The sequence below is a fragment of the Anopheles stephensi genome, chromosome 3 (assembly GCF_013141755.1).
Source record: "Anopheles stephensi strain Indian chromosome 3, UCI_ANSTEP_V1.0, whole genome shotgun sequence".
Lineage (NCBI taxonomy): Eukaryota > Metazoa > Arthropoda > Insecta > Diptera > Culicidae > Anopheles > Anopheles stephensi.
The window spans coordinates 29,075,277-29,094,036 of record NC_050203.1 but is presented as its reverse complement, the minus strand read 5'-3'; the positions used below and the strand labels follow the sequence as shown (position 1 = coordinate 29,094,036).

The 18,760-nt window shown below is 49.0% G+C and overlaps 5 protein-coding genes and 1 long non-coding RNA gene across 7 annotated transcripts; 4 read left to right on the top strand and 2 right to left on the bottom strand.

The window, feature by feature from the left end:
- The first annotated feature begins 1,663 nt into the window (after positions 1 to 1,663).
- On the top strand, positions 1,664 to 3,361 carry LOC118509353 (chymotrypsin-1-like). Its single transcript, XM_036049871.1, has 4 exons — positions 1,664 to 2,282; positions 2,347 to 2,457; positions 2,525 to 2,828; positions 2,907 to 3,361. The coding sequence occupies exons 1-4, from the start codon at positions 2,047 to 2,049 to the stop codon at positions 3,060 to 3,062; spliced, it is 807 nt and encodes a 268-aa protein (XP_035905764.1). The 5' UTR covers positions 1,664 to 2,046; the 3' UTR covers positions 3,063 to 3,361.
- Positions 3,362 to 4,608: 1,247 nt separating this feature from the next.
- Positions 4,609 to 6,017, top strand: LOC118509352 (chymotrypsin-1-like). Its single transcript, XM_036049870.1, has 4 exons — positions 4,609 to 4,899; positions 4,971 to 5,063; positions 5,131 to 5,449; positions 5,539 to 6,017. The coding sequence occupies exons 1-4, from the start codon at positions 4,676 to 4,678 to the stop codon at positions 5,692 to 5,694; spliced, it is 792 nt and encodes a 263-aa protein (XP_035905763.1). The 5' UTR covers positions 4,609 to 4,675; the 3' UTR covers positions 5,695 to 6,017.
- A 1,521-nt stretch (positions 6,018 to 7,538) lies between these two features.
- LOC118509351 (chymotrypsin-1-like) lies at positions 7,539 to 8,676 on the top strand. The gene is made up of 4 exons (XM_036049869.1): positions 7,539 to 7,822; positions 7,899 to 7,994; positions 8,055 to 8,367; positions 8,436 to 8,676. The coding sequence occupies exons 1-4, from the start codon at positions 7,602 to 7,604 to the stop codon at positions 8,595 to 8,597; spliced, it is 792 nt and encodes a 263-aa protein (XP_035905762.1). The 5' UTR covers positions 7,539 to 7,601; the 3' UTR covers positions 8,598 to 8,676.
- An 840-nt stretch (positions 8,677 to 9,516) lies between these two features.
- On the bottom strand, positions 9,517 to 10,679 carry LOC118509348 (chymotrypsin-1-like). The gene is made up of 3 exons (XM_036049866.1): positions 10,296 to 10,679; positions 9,896 to 10,208; positions 9,517 to 9,813 (listed from the first exon to the last, which is right to left on the bottom strand). The coding sequence occupies exons 1-3, from the start codon at positions 10,607 to 10,609 to the stop codon at positions 9,652 to 9,654; spliced, it is 789 nt and encodes a 262-aa protein (XP_035905759.1). The 5' UTR covers positions 10,610 to 10,679; the 3' UTR covers positions 9,517 to 9,651.
- Positions 10,680 to 10,992: 313 nt separating this feature from the next.
- On the bottom strand, positions 10,993 to 17,568 carry LOC118509342 (nucleoporin NUP188 homolog). The gene is made up of 6 exons (XM_036049854.1): positions 17,411 to 17,568; positions 17,057 to 17,276; positions 12,997 to 16,989; positions 12,641 to 12,928; positions 12,175 to 12,561; positions 10,993 to 12,104 (listed from the first exon to the last, which is right to left on the bottom strand). Exons 1-6 carry the CDS (start codon positions 17,434 to 17,436, stop codon positions 11,088 to 11,090), a joined length of 5,931 nt encoding a protein of 1,976 aa, XP_035905747.1. The 5' UTR covers positions 17,437 to 17,568; the 3' UTR covers positions 10,993 to 11,087.
- Positions 17,569 to 17,624: 56 nt separating this feature from the next.
- Positions 17,625 to 18,621, top strand: LOC118509350. 2 transcript variants are annotated; one of them, XR_004905870.1, is made up of 3 exons: positions 17,625 to 17,654; positions 17,919 to 18,095; positions 18,207 to 18,621. It is a non-coding gene; the product is annotated as an uncharacterized LOC118509350 (long non-coding RNA). The 2 variants fall into 2 exon arrangements; XR_004905869.1 differs by having other exon boundaries at positions 17,625 to 17,661.
- Positions 18,622 to 18,760: the final 139 nt, after the last annotated feature.

The following is an 18,760-nucleotide window of genomic DNA, read 5'->3' as shown; positions in this document are numbered from 1 at the left end:
CCGCATTGCTACTAATAATTCTCAATCAAAGTCCTTCGCGGAGGGCATGAGATAGCCACTCCAAATGAGGGACTGTTTCCACTTCGTGAACCAGGACTTTCCGACAGTGGTTGCGCCGTGGATGAAAAGACTTGCCAAAAGTCCTCCAAAGAGTACCCAACGATCAAGTTGGGACAAACCAGCATTTGGGTCTTCTACTCAGTCAGTCTTTTGGTTCGTAGAATTCACGCAAAAAAAAAACAATTAACAAAAATAACTTGGCATTTCCTCCTAGTTATTTGCCATATCCCGGGCATGCTCGGTTGTGACGGAAGATGGGTGGTTGTAGTCCATTTCTATTGGGTGGGTGTGTGTGTTGTAGGTTTTTTGGTCCGGTTCTATTGCTGTGGCTATGGATTCGATGGGGGTTGGTTTGCTCCGGTTGACTATTGAAGTGTGTGATGTGGGTCTGGACTGAAACAAACAAGCACAGTTATTTGCACAGTACAAACATGAATTTTTCTGCGTGCAATGTTCTCCAAGCAGCCCAGCAATGACACAGCCCGTGATCGACCAAGTCAACATCGAATCCAAAAGCGACCGGCGGATTCCATCTCGCAACAGCAGAAGTGATTCCACTGTTTACGAGGCTGTACCCGCCGACCACTCCCGCCCCAACGCCAACCCAGGCGACCCCGCTGTACCAAAGCTGGACTAACTTGCAGCACACTACTACAGACGAAAAAGCCTGCCTCCTTTTTACGGCAGTATGGACATCGCCCTCGAATAACATTGTGCCGTCAACGCATCACCCGTTGCACTACATAAAACACTTACCACAAAGACAACACAACATATAACAAAAGGAATGGCCGATATAGATTGGAAGGATAATGAGGATGTAGAATCAAAGGATAAGACCGTTGTCTCTGGCGAATCAGAAGATGAGCCTCATGTAGGCGAGGTCCCTAGTTGCCAACACTTCTCTTATTTCTATACCCGTTCGTCTGCCGATGCTCTCGACTGCGCCCAACAAGGAGGGTCTTGCGGTTTCAAGCTCCACGCAGGACCACAGAAGGTGATCCACATCGTGAAATCCGTCACCGCAGCCTCACACCTTCGTCTGAGCCAGAGTTATACGCTGTAGATGAGCATTCAACGCGAAATGATTCGACATAAGTCGAGACATCATGCGTATGAACGCCCGGTCTACAGAGAGCCCACCGAACCAAGGCCGCAGGGACACTTGCGGAGAGATTGAGAAAAGGAATCGCCCGTGATCATCCGCCTCAAGGGCCGCGTATATATTGAAGAGTTTTATTAAGTATAGTGTCAGATGACGGGGGGGCGCCTTGGTAGTAGATGCGACAGAGGCACCTATCTTCACGAGGACCGAGGTTCAAATCCCCATAGTGTGAGGACTAATTGTCCAACTGTGTCTGGTATCAATAAGTCTGGTAATACAGAAATGGCAGGCATGACCTTAAGATGTAGTTAGGTCAAGATGAAGAAGAAGAAGAAGAAGTGCATAAGCCTTATCTGAGACTCTGGTGCACAGATCAATGGCTCCCCGTGGACGAAAATCTTAATCGATATTGTGATTAAACATTTATGGCGTTCGATCTTGAATAGTTCCGAAAGCCTTTCATCTAACGAAGTTGTTTGGTTTGAAGTTCAAGTTGGACGTTGAAATCAACAAATAAATTAGGTTGATCTTGCCCAGCAAAATACCGTTAGCCCTTTGGCCGTGCAGTTGAGGCGCTGAAAAAGTAATTAAGTAACGACCAATGGTGCGTATAAATACAGTAAGTCTAATTAGAACACACTAACAGTAAATACTAAACTAAAATGCCAATGTTTCTAGTTTGGACAGCATTCATTCGTGCATGGAACTAATGGTGTTAACACTTAATTACCTTCTTATCGGTATCGATGCAACCAAGAAGAAGGGAAAATTCAGTAGCTAATGGACTTTTCTTGCTGGAAGTTCACTTTCATCACTTAACACTGCCTAAGTATATATTCTTTCCGCTATTACTGATCATACTCAGTGCCTAGCCATTCATAATGTTGTCGAGTGGGTTTCTAGTGTTCTTGATGTTAGTTCACCAGTGGAGTGAAGTGAGTGGCACAAATTCCTCCGAACTCCCCGCACTCCCATCGTTACGTATTTTTGGTGGGACTGAAGTGAAGGATGGCACAGCGCCTTATTTGGTTGCGTTGCTAAGAAGTGGGTCCGTTTCTTGCTGTGGCTCGATTGTAGGCGATCGCTGGATACTGACAGCTGCACACTGCGTCGCTAAGTATTGCTACGGGTGGTTAAAAGCGAACGATAAGGAATTTGACCTACTCACCTTTGTGTTGCAGTCCGACACCTCCGTATGCAACAATTCCTGACATAACTGTGCTGGCTGGAACAAACAATTTGTACGAAGGTGGTGCACATTACGATGTCCAGCGTAGTCTACCCTACAGGAAGTAAGTTGATCAGCGGTAGAACGTCCCCACCAATGCCAGCTTACCAAGACCAATTGTACGTCTGCAGCTATACAGGGTTCGAAGATATTGCCTTGGTTCGCCTTAATTCCACGCTGCCGTTTGGGAGACGTGTGCAGAAGATTGAGCTAGCTAAGGCGCACGTTCCTCCAAATGCCACCGTACAGATGGTGGGATGGGGATTCGATGAAAGTCGATCGGGGGTAATGAATGTAACGCAAAGCATCGACGTGCAGGTGGTTAGTGTAGCGCAATGCCAACAGATGTACGACGAAGTGAGTCCGGACCAACGGAACCCTGTGCACGAAGGAAATTTGTGTACCTACTCACGCGATGGCAAGCGTGCTTGCTATGTAAGTAGAACCTACAATGACTATGACTTTGTGCAAATGTGGAACTGTGTCCAACAAAAATTTCGTTTCACTCTTTAGGGTGATTCTGGCAGTCCAGTGATTTGGAATGGAATGCAGGTGGCTGTTGTTGATTGGAACCAGTACTGCGAGCAGGGATATCCGGACGTACATGCAAGCATTTCGTATTTTTATGACTGGATCCAGAAAACGATTGCAGAAGATGATTACGATTAATCAGACGGATTAGGATTGCATTAGTACTAGCTGCTAGGGTCACCCTAGACTTCAAATTACTTACGACACGACTTTCAGATTATTCATTGTTTGAGTTCATATAGGAATCTTTTGCATGATAAGAAAATTGTCTAAATTATAACAAAATTAAATGATGTTTTATTTAGTGGGAATAGCAACAAACTTCTGTAGAATGAAATTGTTTATCATTTCTGGCACGCTGCGCCGGGAACGACAAATAGATGATTAAATCGTCGAAAACTTCACCTATTTGGGGTCAAAAAATTTAGCACCGAAAACAAGATTGATGTTGAGTTACGCGCAACGGTGCTGGCGGCCAACCGGTCATACTACAGTCTGAGACAACTTCGTCCACCTATCGAACTGTACAGAACATTTATAGTACATGGATTCTGACCCAAAACTGACGAAACCCTCTTAGCCGCGTTCGAGAAGAAGATACTCAGAAAAATGTTTGGCTCCGAACGACGAGCAGCCTCCAGTGGCCTGCTCATGTCATGGGAATGACACCGAACGACCCTGCTCGTAAAGTCCTGATAGGCCTTCCACACAGACAAAGGAGCCGTGGTAGGCCCAGACTGAGATCCGTCAGGCGAAGGCGTCGCACCGTGTGCGGTAGCGAGGATTGTTGCACCAGACCAAGACCGACGGCAAGTGGTTGTAACGCCGCATAAGTAAGTAACTAAGAACACTCTCAACAACGACGGTTGATAATTGGTCATTTGGTCATATCATTGCATCGAATATCTCGTTGTAAATTGCTCACGCAACTGCCGTTAATTAGTGTCGAATCAACGTATAAGCGGGTGGAGCGCGCCGTTGAGGGAAATCCCACTGGTCTTACTACTACCGCCACTACAACTTTGAGGGCTGAGTCGTCTGGTGCCATTTTCATGACAGTTCTCCGGAGCCTGACGAGTCAACATCGACTCACAATGTTCATAGATCATCAGTGGAGGATCAACCTAGGAGCGGAAGAAGCGACCGCTCGGAGCCACGTCGACGAGGGAAATCCTGTTGGTCTTACTCACAATAAGAAGAGCCTCAACTGCCATTCCGCTCGGGACCTCCAAAGACCTTGATCCGGCACTGATAATCACATCTGGTGTCCGGTTGTGACTTGCTGTAGAAATTCTTTATACCTCACCTCTCACAGTTGACAGCTCTCTTTGCATATGAATTTTAGGCTTACCTAACCCTTAATCGGTCTATGTGAACAGCCCAAAACAACTGTGAGCGCTGAGTCGTCTGGTGACATTGTTCATGACCATTCACAGGGGTCTAACGAGCCTAGATCTCCTCACAATGATCACCGCTCCGCTTGTGCTTCAGATGATGTAGCCTCATTGTATTTGTTGTACATTTAAGAAGCTTATTTTTTATCGTATGTTGTACTGTTAAAAGTACGATAGAAACAACTCCTCCTAGCTGTTGTAAAAGCTTATGGAGGCGTGCCGTGAAGAAGCAGCCCTTTTTTATCTCCAACAACGTTGAAGCAAAGGTATATATTCCCAACACTTCTTCAACAACAAGTCAGTGAGGATCGCTCTTTGTGAACGGCAGGAAACGGCGTGTGTGTCTTAAGCAGAAAGATGATCCATATACTGTCGCTCGTTATCGCTTACATTTCCGTTGGAATAATTGGCACCCCGTCCTTCGCTGCCGACCCTATTTTCGGAGGCACTGAAGCGAAGGAAGGTGCTGCGCCGTATCAGGTTTCGTTGCAAATTACCTTCACAGATAGCCACAAACATGTCTGCGGTGGATCGATCATCGGTGACCGATGGATACTAACGGCAAACCACTGCGTGGCAGAGTAAGCGGCAGACTGGGCAAACGAAAACACTTGCGTCGCAGCTAAGAGTTTTTCTTTCTTCTCGATTTTAGCGTTAAACCGTGCTGCATAAGCGTTCTCGTAGGGACGAATGATAATGAAAAGGGTGGCACCAGATACCTTGTCGATCGTGTCCTTCCTCACGAGTAAGTCAATATGCGCAGTATTATTTGGAAAAACAAACTGTTCCTTCATCTACCGCATCCTTTAAAGTTTGCATCAGCGTAGCTCAAACAACGACATCGCCTTGGTACGGCTGGCAACGTCGCTAAAGTTTAGCAAACGGGTACAACAAATTAAATACTCCATGGCCACTGTTCCCGACAATGCTACCCTTACGGCCACCGGCTGGGGATTAATGCTTAAAGACGACGGATCCAAACAAAGTCCGAACAAGCTTCAAACGCTCGATGTGCGCCACGTTGCACTCGATCGCTGTAAGGATAGTTTTGCCCATGCAGGCCATGCAGCAATCGTCAGCGATATAGATCTGTGCACTCTTGCAGACAAAGACCACCAAGGGTTGTGTTCGGTAAGTTTCTTCAGTAAGATTTGCTGATCATACTGTAGCGAATTGCTTTTCGGCGTGTTTCCTTACGCTTTGCTCAATCTCTTGCCAAGGGTGATTCGGGCAGTCCGGTGATATGGAAGGGACAGCAGGTTGCTGTAGTTAGCCGATCGACTGTAACTTGCGCTGCGGGATTGCCTGACCTACACACACGCGTTGCGTTGTTTCATGACTGGATACAGAAGACGATCGCAGACAACAGTGATTGATGCAAGGGAAAAAGAGTGAGAGAGAGAGTAGCAAAGTACCGAGTACTGTCCAGCTTTGCATTGATACCACTGAAAGGAAGGCTAAGATGGAGAGCTAAGATGATGCACAAGGCATTGCTTGAACTAATGTGGTGAAAAATATATCTAAAAAAATTAAAGTTAAGCAATATTTGTTTACGATGAATATTTTTCAGTAACATTTGACGGATTCGTTCAGATTTATTACACACTTAAGCAAGAGGCGAATGAGGTCTCAAAGTCCCAATGTATCTAGAAATAAATGGAAAGAAAAAATCCGCTTAAGCGGTTTCTGTTCAAAAACTTATAGCGTTGCTCCAATATTCTTATTAATAAGCAAGTTCTATCAGATTTTTCTAACTGACCAATCAGTACACGTTCGACAGGAGATAAGGAAGATTTTCGTCTGCTGTGAGAATTTTGATCGATCGCCAGAACTCACGCTGGATTGGGTCCGACAATTTGGATCAAACACTGGAGCGTTCCGGTGGCCGAGGCGACAGCGTTGACGTTCTTCACACGGCAGAACTTCGACTTCTTCTTAGTTTTTGGATGAACGTCTTCATTAGGTCATGCCTGACATTTCTGGCTTACTAGGCTTCTTGATACCACATAGTTGGATAGTCAGTCCCCTCTATGGGGAGGGAGAGGACAGTCCAAATGAGATTTGAACCCGATCCTGCCGTGTCGCATCATCACCGGGCCGCCCCAACAACAGACCGCCTCGCCGAACGCAGGACTGACTATCCTTCCTTACTTACTTATCAGGCGCTGTAACCGCTTTGCGGTCTTGGCCTGCTGCAACAAACCTCGATACCGCTCACGGTTTAGCGCCGTCGTCTGGCCAATCCGTTATCCCATCCGTTCTGGCGGACGCATCAACGCCATCACTCCATCTCAATTTGGGCCTACCACGCCTCCTCTGTCAGAGTGGACGGTCTAAGAGGAGTTTACGGGCTGGATCGTCCGGTGTCATTCTCATGACGTGACCAGCCCACCGGAGCCTGGCGTGTCTAATTCGCTGCACGATGGGACTGACTATCCAGCTACGGGTTCAATCAAATCACACAAAGCCAGTCATGGCAGGCCGAGGCCTTGCAAGGTTGTAGTGCCAAGGAAGAAGGGGAATTCATAAAACCACTGGTCGGTTGATGATTAAGACGAAATATTTCCTGGTAGATCCTCAAGAGGTCTCGGCCTGCCATTTCTAGTTTTCTGTGGCTTCATTTTACCCATAGCAAGACCTGCGTACGAGAGGCGGGGACTGGATGGGATTTGAACTCCGGTCCTGCCGTATCCCCCCTACCACCGGGCCACCCCGGGTGCGATCCACTGTAGGTTGGTTATTACGAGCCGCGTACAGCTCGCCAATTGAGATTTCGGTTGATTCGGCTGTTACAGCGTGCTTTGGACAATGAACGTTTAAAGCAGACATAGTAATGTGTTATGCGGTGCGGTCCAGTAAATTCCAACTTCGAGTAAACCCGATAATATTCAGCTCTATGGCCACTCCTACACTGTAATTTAGAAGATGCATTTCCTTTACAATGAATTCGACGTGGAATAGTTGGACAAAAGGACAAGAAGAAGGAGTTCATCTAGCATTTCATTTTGTTTTAATTATATATTGTGTGAAGCAGTGAGCGGTTCGATGGGTATTGCTCGCCAGACAACAATCTATTTGTCGTAATTTTGTATCTTTGAGTTTAAAGTGATGAAGAAAACTCCTCCCATCTGTGATAAAAGTTGAAGCAGGAACGCCTTCATTGGTGGTTGTTATCTCCAACAACGTTGACGAAATGCTATATATTCTCAGCATGTCTTCCCCTAAACCAGTCAGTGAGGATCGCTGTTTGTGAAGAGTCGGAAGTGTTTTTTTAAGCAGAAAGATGCTTCATACACTTACGATTGTTACGCTTTTAGTCGCTTACGCTTGCATTGGAACGCTTGGTAGGCTATCCCTTCCTGCCAAACCTAGTTTCGGTGGCACTGAAGCGAAGGAAGGTGCTGCGCCCTATCTGGTTTCGTTACAAATTGTAGGCCAACATTTATGCAGTGGAACGATCATAGGCGATCGATGGATACTGACGGCCCGGCATTGCGTAGTAAGGTAAGTTGGTAAACGTTAAATGGCGGGGGAACTTCCATCGCACCACCTAAGTGTTCACCATCTTCCTTCGCGTTAGAGTAATGCCATGCTGCCTCAGTGTCATCGTTGGGACGAATGATAGTGAGAAGGGTGACATCAGGCACGATGTTGATCGTATCCTTCCGTACGGCAGGTAAGCTGATGCTTTATTTGTGTAAGGTTCATTTCAACTCTTTTATTCCCTTTTCTGAAGCTTGAACGCATCCTTCACCAAAGACAACATCGCACTGTTACGGCTAGCATCGCCACTGAAATTTGGCAAACGGGTACGGAAAATTAAGTACTCGGCGGCATTCATTCCCGACAATGCTACCCTCACGGTTACCGGCTGGGAAAAGGGCGGTCAAGACTCAGCAAATAATAACATTCTAACGCTCGATGTACACCACGTCGCAGTGGATCGCTGCAGGGCCGCTTATGCTAAAGAAATTGCGAGCAACTTGACATCGATCAGTGAAGCAAATCTGTGCATCACTGCATCGAGAACGGATCAAGGACTGTGCCATGTAAGCCTGTTTGATTGCTTACTGATCTTAAGGGAAGGATTTACTGTCTGCCTTTGTTTCCTTTCCAGGATGTTTCTGGCGGTCCGGTCATATGGAAGGGAAAGCAGGTTGCTGTCGTTAGCCAGATCATGGAAAATCAAACATGCACCCTTGGATTGACTGACATTCAAACGCGCGTTTCGTTCTACGATGATTGGATACAGAGGACGATTGCTGACAACAGTGATTGATTGATAACTGAGGGGGCTCTTGGCAAATCTTTGAGGAAAAAATAAAATAATAAAAAAAATACTAAATAACATTGCTATACTTTGTTATTGTACTTACTTTATTTTTACATAGGTGATGGTGATTAAATCTAGCATAAGCCGTTCATGAATCTAAGTTAACAGAAATGCATGATTTGCTCACAAGTAATGTGAATCGATCAAAGCTCTGCCCACATTACCAAGGCAATTGCCACTTATGACTAGTGTTGGGTTGTAAACTCTCGAGCACGAGGTACCGGAAGGGTCTCTTCTCAATCAAATAAGGGCTCTGAGCGCGCTCTGAGCGTTCCACATGGTAGCTGTTCGCGCTCTTCGAACTCTTCGCCTCTTCAGTGAGTGCGGAGCTACCGGGACGCCTCACCTCTCACATTTTAGTGAGCAGGAGAGCCTTTTCCTCTTGAGGGAAAAGAGCTGCTTGACCCAACACTGCTTATGAGCGTACCTCATCGGAATCCTGACCATTAATTTCGGGTCCCGGAGTCCGAATGTTGGATCTTGAATTTTGGAGTCGCGGATATCGGATCTTTATTCCTGATCATTGATGGAATCCTGATCATTGATTTCGGGTCTCGGATCCCGAATGTTGGATCTTGAATTTTGGAGTCGCGGAATCCTGATCATTGATTTCGGGTCCCGGATCCCGAATGATGGATCTGAATTTTGGAGTCGCAGATATCGGATCTGTATTCCCAAGGGCGATGGATACTTGTTACTTAAGTTCAATCCGAGATCCGGGAGACATGGTCAAAAGCACGGACAATTGCTTTGTTCGTCTGGACAGTGTTTTACTTGTTAGAAAATCCTGGATTATTTTGTATCTCGATTCACAGAGGATTGCTGGTAGATCTGATCAATATATAAAATATATAAAAGACGTGCATTAGGTAGTATTAACACAATGAATATATTTTACAGCAATATGCATCCTGAGCCCACTACATCATGTGTAATACAATATATTGTCATAATTATTACATATACTCTCGAATCTGCTCTCTCTCTCTCTTTCGCCCCATTAATCACTGTTGTTAGCAATCGTCTTCCGAATCCAGTCGTGATAGAACGCAACGCGTGTTTCAATATGAGGATATCCCGATGCGCAGCCTTTATTTACCATATTGCGGCTAACTAGGGCAACCTGCTGTCCCTTCCATACCATCGGACTGCCGGAATCACCCTGGAAAGGAAACAAGGGCAGAAAATCGGATTTGTTCAAGGTTCAATGAAAGCAACAAAAAAATAATAATAATAAGTCTTACATGACAAGTTCCTAGCCCTTTTTTGCGGGAAACAGTGCACAGATTTTCTTCACCGATCGATGTCCAGTTGCTTGCGATTTCTTTAGCATAAATGGCCCTACAGCGATGCAGAGCAACGTGGCGTACCTCGAGCGTTTGAAGCTTGTTGGGGCGATCGTCTGATTGGGCACGGCCCCAGCCGGTAACCGTGAGGGTAGCATTGTCGGGAATGAATGCCGCCGAGTACTTAATTTTCCGTACCCGTTTGCCAAATTTCAGTGGCGATGCTAGCCGTAACAGTGCGATATCATCCTTGGCTGATGACGCGTTCATTCTTAAGTGAGAGCACAAATAAACATAGGTATTGAGCTGCCGGGGTTGCATTTTGAATATGCTTCATACAAATACGGCATTCACTTACCTGCCGTAAGCAAGGATACGATCGACAAGGTATTTGGTGCCCCCCTTTCTATTATCGTTCGTCCCAACCAGGACGCTGATGTTCTTCGGCAGATGTCTATTGTACTTCGCTATGCAATGCCGGGCAGTCAGTATCCAGCGCTCATCAACGATCGATCCACCGCAAAAATGTCCCCTTTCCTGTAACGACACCTGATAGGGCGCAGCACCTTGCGGCGCTTCAGTGCCTCCGAAGATAGGAAGCGAGGGACTCCCAACTATTCCCCAGCAAGCGTACCCGGCTAAAAGCGAAACGATCGTAAGTGAATGGAACATCTTGCTGCTTAACACAGGCACTTCGTTTCCTGCCGTTCCTCAAAGAGCGATCCTCACTGACTGATTTAGGGAAAGAAATGCTAGGAATATATAGCCGTTTTAGTTATTGTTCTAAAACAACCATTCATTTACGGCACGCCTCCATACGCTTTTACAATGCCTGGGAGGCGTTGTTTTCATCATTCGAAGCTTTAACTGTGCAATATTAAATTAAATAAAAACCAAACTGTACTGCCCAAAAACTGCATCAAACGGTGTGCTGTTCCAATGGGGACGCCCAGTACTTGGTGTGATAAGGTTTAAGAATCTGTTTTCGGCTGGAAAAGCAATTAAAAATCGTGTTCCGCCTGCCACCTATTAAAAACACACACACACACATCTACTACCTGCCTCTACTTACTACAACGATTGCATGTATTGTTTAACTTTATTCAAAAAACTCTACAAAAACCGAATGGCGCTGCCCTACAGTGTAGGCTCAGTTCTCGCTCTGGCCAATCATAAGCAAAACGTTCGACAGCAGATGTATGTAGTCTTCCTCGACCATCTGCACGTACGACAGGCCGGTAAAGCGGGGCTCCTGCGGTTCGTACCATATCGGCTCATCTTCCGGCTCGACGTACGCAAGGCTTTTGGCATTTTCCGTCAACCCATCATCATCGTCAAACATGACGCGCTTGCTTGAGGCGGATGGCGACGGTTTTAGGATACCGCGCAGTACCGGTGTCGAGGAGCTACGGCCCGCCCCGTCCTGCCCACCGGCGATCGGACTCAGCCCACTGCCGGCCGGTGATGAGGTAGCCTCCGCCCGGTCCGTCGCGCCACCGGCGGGCTGTTGCTGCTGCTGCTGCTGATGCTGATGCTGCAGATGCATCTTGCGCACAACGTTAATGCGCATCGAATGTTGCTTTCTGCCCGCCGCCGTCTGCTGGGAAGCTTTCGTTCGATCGCCCGGTGCGTCGGGATCGTCGTCCGGCTGGGGAGCGTAGGGTTCGTTCACAATCGCCACCGCACCGTGCTTTCGGCGTGCGAGAATACTTTTCCCATCCTTCAGTATGCGTTTCTTGACAAAGTCATGAAATATGAGCAGCTCGGTGCTTAGTTCGCGCTTGATCAGTTGCTTTTCGCGCTGGGAAAGATTGGTGTCCTTCAGCGCGAACAGACTCTGGGACGTGAGCAGCGTAAGGACGTACTCGAGCCCGCACACGCACCGCTTGCTGTCCAGATGGGTGAGCAGCTCATTCGAAAGCGCGATTGCGTTTGTGGAGGTGTAGCTAGACACGCTCGTCATGGAGAGGGTTTTGGAGAACTGGGACCGTTTGCCACCGGGTCGGGAAACGTCGGCGGCCGGTGATGTGGCACCGGCAAGGGTCGACCGATTGGTACGCGACATTTGTCCCATCGGCAGTGTACCGTCCGTTGTATCGTCCTGCTCGGTTCCACCGTCGCTAGCCGGCAATTCGTTGAGCGGTGCTTCACTGAAGCTGTAGTGTTGCTGCGAATGGGAGGAGAAATTTAATAAAATCTGTCCGTTCCTTGCTTTCTTCGCGCCCCAACTCACTTACCAGGTTAAGCACCTTCGTAAAGATGCACACCGCTTGCAGTAACGAGCCGAAGCTTAGCTGCGAATAATTGTCCGTGCTAAGCTTCGGCGCGCCAAACTGTATCTCTATCAGCGGGCACCACTTGCTCGGCACGAACTCAACGTCGCACAGCAGTGACAGCAGCGGTGGGCTGAAGCACAGCAAACATTTTGCGCACAGCGTCACTATCTCGATCAGATTGTTCATCGCGCTGACCAGCTCGTCCGTGGTGTCGATCGTACTCGGATCCATCTCCAGCTCGGACACGATGAATCCCACACCGTCAGCCATGCCCGTGGTAAGACGCTTCAATATTTTTGGCCGGTACAGCAGCGAGATGCAGTGGTCCATAAGGAACTGGGTGCAACGCTGAGGAGGGCAGAAAGGGAAAGTAAATTATTGTACTGCTTGTTCTCTCCGCAATCTTTCCTTTAACGTTTTGGCTTACCATAAGATTAAGCAAACTTTGGCTGTGCTCTAGCCGCCACTCCTTCTCGTACGGTACCATCGAGCAAAGCAGCTGAAGCGTCTCCAGTATCAGCACGAACGCGCTCGGTTCGAGCGATTGCTTGGCGAGCATTAGCGAATCCATCAGATACTCCTCGTGGATGCCCGCGAAGAAGATGGCGTCGCGCAGAAACCGGTACCCATGCTTGCTGAGCAGCGCCCGTACCAGGTGTATGCCCTTCGAGTAGATCGGCCACCAGTCCTGCGTTTGCCATTGCTGTTGCGTTTCCTGCCAAGGGGTTAAAATTCATATTTACCGGCCGGTTGAAGGGCGCCACACTTTCCACCTCTACTTACATTCGCCATCACGTACGGCCGCTGCAGCAGTTCCTTCGGTGGCAGTAGCTTCAGCCACAGATAGTCTCCCACGTCGCTGTAGAGCAGCTCCTCCGAGCACTGGCTTTCGGCAAGCAGAATCAGCAGATTTAGCAGCTCCGCTACCAGCTTCCTGCGCCCGTACTCAGGCAGCACCGTGCCCGTAATGCTAAGCAAACGTTGAAACAGTTTCCCCCGCACCAACCAGCTAACCCACCGTGTCGAGTTCGCTTGCCGCGTCAGTTCCGTCGGCTGGTCGAAGCTAATGGTCAGCTGCTTTAACAGGTTTATAGCTAACAGCAACGAATTGTACTGCTTCCCATCGATCGTATCGGACACCGTTTTCGCCTTCAGCCCGTGCGTCTGAATAGCGACCTCCAGCGCATAGATTTCCTCCCCGGCAATGGCCACAGCCGAGCGCGTAATTTCCGCCGCAATGGCGTGGTTCTGCAGCAGACGATCGGCCTGCAGCTCGACCGTCCTGATCCCGATCGCCAGCAACGCTTCCTTGGCCCGCTGGTGCACATCGCCGTACGAAACGGCCAGCAAGCCGAGCAACTTTTCCGCCCGCATCAACATCTCATCGTCCTTGGTCGCGTCTTGCGTGTACTTGTGATCGAAATCGGACAGCACGATCAGATACAGCTCGGACAGCACGATCAGTGGACGCATGTCCTGCATCTGCTCGATGCGCTCGACCAGCGCCGCTAGCAACCGTTCCGCGAGGTACGTTTTGCAGCGGGCCGACAGCGAAATGCCGGGCTCCCTTTTCCGCACGATCAGCACCACCAGATCCTTGAACGATTGTAACCGTCCCAACCAGTCGGGTGTTTGCTCCGTTCCGCCATCGTCTCCACCGAGGCTCTCGCTACCATTCGTGTCGGCGGGTGGCGGCCGGCGGCCTTTGCGTGTGGCGTGCGGAAGATCCAGCACAATGTCAACCCAGCGTGCGAAGGTGTCGTGCGTTTGTGTGAACCGCTCGAACACCTTCGCCAGCTCCGGGTCCATTTTAATGCCGGCCGCTGAGCTTACGCGAAACAGCTCAATGCCAAGAATGTTAAACAGCTGGCTGTACGATCGCCTGTTGGTTGCGATCTGCTCGCTAAACAGTGGATTGCACAGCGAGGACCAAAAGTTGGACTTTTGTAGCAGATTTTTCACCAACGCTTGCATGTTATTTTTCCACAGTGCGTGGAAGAGTGACATGATGCGCGACAGCAGCGGACTGGCCAGTTTGGCCGGATCGGTTGAGATTGCTTCGAGGAACTCCGCCATGTACGTCGGTATGCCATCGTTGATCATCGTCTTGGGGCGTCCTTTCCCTCCGCCGCTGCCAGCTGCTGCCGCCACCGCACCATCCTTGGCCAGCAGCAACCGGCGGTCCGGTTTGCCGTAGTACACCTTAAAGAAGGCTTCCGTCAGTCCCGGCTGCTTATGGACGCACGATTCCACAAACTCCAGCACCGCTAGCTTCAGATCGTCACTCTCAATTTCGTCGTGCAGTCGCTCGAGGAACGTGTGCCGTATCTGGTCCGGTTCCATGTCCAAACAAGCCAGCAGCGACATGCGGAATTCGATCGCAAACCGGCGCAACAACCGGCAGGACAGGATGGGCAGCCGGGGATTGAAGATGTTGCTCATGTACCCGGTTACCATGGGAATGATGCGCAGCGTGTCCCGTTGCTTCGGTTGGGTGTAAATGGCCGATTCGAGCGGGGAAAGATCGTACTCCTGGATGTACCGCTTCAGGCGCAGTATCTGCATCAGGATCGTCATCGAGTATTGAATCATGAGGTTTAGCTGCTGTTCCGGGACAAGCATCCAGTTCGATTCGCGTTCCATCACCGCCTGCAGATACCCATTCCCGAGGCCAACGATCTTTAGCAGCACCAAACCATTGTCACGGTTTAGCAGGCTGTACACGCACGCGTCCCGCAGCACACGGCGGGCATAGTCGTGCTCGAGCCGGTCTTCGCTCATTTGCAGAATTTCGTATATGTACTGCACGACAAACACCAGCACCCGGTACCGATCGGACCCCGTTTCGTAGCGCCAGTTGTTCGCGTGTGGCAGTACCTCGCGCAGCAGAAATATTGCGCCCGGCAGCTCCACACCGAACACATTGTCCCGGGCGAGTTTGGTGTAGGTTTTCAGAAAGTTAAAATACGCCATCAGTATCGGATACCGGCCGGCACTGCGCTCCACATTCATGAGGTAGTACCCTACCAGGCTGGAATCGTACCCCACCCCGTTGGCGTACTCTTGGTACGTTAGGTTCGCATTGCTGATCGACGGCAGTAGGTTCAGGTTGATGATGCGCGTGTAAATCTCCTGCCCGAACAGCGGAACCAGCGCGGTACACACGTTCATACACTGCACCAGCAGATCGATCGGGGGATTGGGGACGGATTTAAACTTGAGCAGCACGTCGAACACCATCTCCGTCGGGTGTACCATTTCCGAGGTAATGTCGTACGGTTGCTGAATGCGCCGGACGGCCACCGCAAGATACTTCAGCCCGGCCGCAATCCGCTGCACGCGGTCCGAGTTGAGGGTGCTCGTCGCTTGCGCGTCCTCCAGCAGCTCATTAATCTCGTGATGGAGTGCGTTGAAGTAATTGTACCCGGTGCTGAAATGGACGTACGTGCGCTGGTTTTGCATGTCGCGCACGATCAGCTTCGTTCCGCGGGCGATCGTAAAGTTGATCTTCGCGGAAGGTGTGTAATCGTGGCAGAGGATAAACTCATCGTCGTTCGTGGTGGATGCTTTCCGAATTTCGTACTGATTGCGCCCGGTGTAGAGTTCCGTGTAGACGGGCAGCTTTTCGAGCAGCCCTTGTATGTAGCTGTTTTGCGTCGAGCCGGCCGTTGCCAGTGCGTACGCCACCTTCGAAAGGGGTGTAAATTCGACCGGGAAATGCTCGAGACAGATGTTGAACAGGGCGCGGATTGGGTGATCTTCCAGCTTGCAGAATTCCGTCGCGATCGTTGGCGATGTAAGCAGCTCGCTGAGCAGATCGTAAATATTGCTATGGTGAGCGATCGATTCACCCGCATCGAACAGTTGGCACAGGAAGCCGAGATGGTTGAAGATGGATTTCCGCACGATGCGTGCCGTTAGGCTTTGGTCCTTAAACATCGGATGGGATACGATCGCGTGCAGATACTCGAACACGCCCAGCTTTATGGCGCGCGAGCCTAGCTGCTGGTAGCGGCGCGTTGTGTCCTCATCCTCGACCGTGTGCTGCAGCCGAAAGTTGAACAGCATCCACACAAGCAACAGTGGTCCGTGCTCGGGAAACTGATGCAACGATACCATCGGTCCGTCGAGCGCGGCCACCACACGCTCGATCCAGTCCGCATCGTCAAACTTATCGGACAGGTCGAGCGTTCGGAAAACGAGCGCTAGCTCGTTGTAAGTAATGCGTTTTACCAACTCCGCATGAATTTCTGATCCCGGGTCCAAATGGTCCTGCTGCTTGCCGAACGAATGCTCGCGGAACAGTTTAAACAGCTGATCCAACTCTTCCGGACTGATTCCACTGTAGTGCACAATCAGCAGCAGAATTTGAAGTATTTCGTTCGTTTCCCGCAGCCGCCGTTCCGCACAAGCGACCTTCGTTTGGGCGTGCAGCATATCGGTTGGGAGCGTTTTCTGTGCCGTTGGTTGATTAACGATCAGGTGCGTGAGCTGGGCGAGGTACGACTTTCGGAGCGCCGGTAATCCCATCCTTTCCACCACCTCACGGTATTCCTTCGAGTACGGATGGGTGCCGGAGTGGAAGTATTCCAGCAAATTTTTCATCACCTTCAGCTGCACCATACGCTCGAGCGTGTGGTACGTCCAGATGTCGTGCAACAGTTTCACCATCGATGTTTCGGTGGAAATGTACTCTGCCAGTGCGGTGGCTGCCCCGCGGTACTCGTTCACCAAGTAGTAGCACAGTATTTGCCATGATTGTACGGCATCAATGTCCTGTTTTGGGGGGGTTGTAAAGCGTATGCTACAGTTAATGCGTAACGGGAAATGCTGGCGCACTTACCAAGTATTGGTGCAATTTGTTTGCGAAAGGTTGCAGCTTCAGCTGGTTTCTGTCTTTGATCAACTTTTGCAGCTTTTCTTCCGATGCTTTGCTTGGCTTTTTGTACTGCAGGATACCGTCCACCAGTTCCTTGGACACTTGAAACAGTTTCTCCTTCACGTCCGCGTTCGGTGTGCCGTAATGTATTCCGGACACAAACTGCCATAGTTTGCGCCACTGGCTAGAAAATTTGTTACGGAAAAAATGGGAAGCGATTCCAACCAAGAACGAGGTTATGTTAATGTAAACAAAGCCAACCGAGCGGTGTTCGCGCCCAACACTTATTCACGTCGGCCGTGTTAAGCCACTTCTTACATAATATCTCCATTGATATCGTCCATACTGAACACTGCGTAATACTAAGACAGCTAAGTAATGAATGTAAATTGTTCAAAATACAGAATGTTTACTAAATAAAGTAGAAATGCGCTGCTGAACGGCACGAACGAGGGAATCCCGGCAGCTGAAACAATCGAACAAGGTGAATAGACCAACAGTCGAAGGGTGGGGACATGCATGACAGATTCAACCCCGGCAAACAATTCGGGTCAGTTTGTAGGTGAGGGGTATGTAGAAATCGTGCGAAAATGGGTGAAACTCGTGGGGGGGCAATCTCGCTCGGGCGAACTAGCCGTTTTGCTCGTTGCAGCGCATGCGCTGTGCTGTCTTTGAATGTGTGCGTGCGTAAAAGCGAGCGAAACGCCGCTGTGTCAAAAAATGTGTAAACAAACTCAGTTGGAGTTCAGAAAGTAAACATGCGCAAACCGCTTGATTATGTGCCAAAAATTCGTGAAATAATCTAAATATTCTTTATTTTGAACAGATCTTACTTATTACCGATATGTGCAGTGCCGTGGAAAAACAAAAATTGCTTCAAAAAAGCTGTGTGTGTGGCTGATACTCCAGCATCTTCCCAATATGTGTGTAAACAACGCCAAGAGTATTACTGTTTTGTGATCATCATATTTCATTCGAATTGCACATTACCGGGCAGAAAAAGGTAACGTATTGTTTTCCATACTACTGTGTTCATAGCAACGCCTACTGTTATTTCATTTGCGCTCATATTACACCTTGTTTAACCTATTTTTTTTCCTACCTCCACCCATAGCTTCAAGCAACCAATTTTGTACAGCATCCGCACGCTGTATGAAGGTGTAAAACAAATTTTCATCTGTAAGATGCTCTTCAAACCTGTCCAGTGACTCTTCGTTGCTTATATATTGCATCGGGATGGTTTGAGCATTGCGTCGCACGCCTTTCATCGGGTGTATTGTGGCCACTACCGCAGCCGTTTGGGCAGTTCGGGCATCCAGTTTTAATAATGAACATTGTGAACAAAAATCGTGCCCAGGACAAGTTCTTTTTGCTTGAATTAACTCTGTGTTCTTATTTACATGAATAGATACGGTGGACGGATGAATGATGCTTGCTGACGACTGCTCTTCGTGAAATGTTGATCCCGGTGATGAAACACACGGTTCCGGTGTGATGCTTGGTGACGGCTGACGGAATCCTTGATGCACGACAGTCGTTTTTGCCGGTCGCGCAATAGTCATGCACGCATGAACCAGCAGCTGAAGCAACAGACGATTTCGGCGTCACACTTGTGGTCGCTAGTGGAACAACACGCACGGAACTAGCAGGCACAAGAATCATCCCACG

Bases quoted from the DNA above. Each gene is read 5' to 3' on its own strand.
- LOC118509353 (XM_036049871.1), top strand. From the start codon at position 2,047: ATGTTGTCGAGTGGGTTTCTAGTGTTCTTGATGTTAGTTCACCAGTGG. The intron at 2,458-2,524 runs GTAAGTTGATCA...GTACGTCTGCAG, and splicing joins CGTAGTCTACCCTACAGGAA to CTATACAGGGTTCGAAGATA. The intron at 2,829-2,906 runs GTAAGTAGAACC...TTCACTCTTTAG, and splicing joins ATGGCAAGCGTGCTTGCTAT to GGTGATTCTGGCAGTCCAGT.
- LOC118509352 (XM_036049870.1), top strand. From the start codon at position 4,676: ATGATCCATATACTGTCGCTCGTTATCGCTTACATTTCCGTTGGAATA. The intron at 4,900-4,970 runs GTAAGCGGCAGA...TCTCGATTTTAG, and splicing joins GCAAACCACTGCGTGGCAGA to CGTTAAACCGTGCTGCATAA. The intron at 5,064-5,130 runs GTAAGTCAATAT...CATCCTTTAAAG, and splicing joins GATCGTGTCCTTCCTCACGA to TTTGCATCAGCGTAGCTCAA.
- LOC118509351 (XM_036049869.1), top strand. From the start codon at position 7,602: ATGCTTCATACACTTACGATTGTTACGCTTTTAGTCGCTTACGCTTGC. The intron at 7,995-8,054 runs GTAAGCTGATGC...CCTTTTCTGAAG, and splicing joins CGTATCCTTCCGTACGGCAG to CTTGAACGCATCCTTCACCA. The intron at 8,368-8,435 runs GTAAGCCTGTTT...TTTCCTTTCCAG, and splicing joins CGGATCAAGGACTGTGCCAT to GATGTTTCTGGCGGTCCGGT.
- LOC118509348 (XM_036049866.1), bottom strand. From the start codon at position 10,609: ATGTTCCATTCACTTACGATCGTTTCGCTTTTAGCCGGGTACGCTTGC. The intron at 10,209-10,295 runs GTAAGTGAATGC...CTCTCACTTAAG, and splicing joins CGTATCCTTGCTTACGGCAG to AATGAACGCGTCATCAGCCA. The intron at 9,814-9,895 runs GTAAGACTTATT...TTTCCTTTCCAG, and splicing joins AAGGGCTAGGAACTTGTCAT to GGTGATTCCGGCAGTCCGAT.
- LOC118509342 (XM_036049854.1), bottom strand. From the start codon at position 17,436: ATGGACGATATCAATGGAGATATTAT. The intron at 16,990-17,056 runs GTAAGTGCGCCA...CCCCCAAAACAG, and splicing joins ACAAATTGCACCAATACTTG to GACATTGATGCCGTACAATC. The intron at 12,929-12,996 runs GTAAGTAGAGGT...ACCCCTTGGCAG, and splicing joins GGCCGTACGTGATGGCGAAT to GAAACGCAACAGCAATGGCA.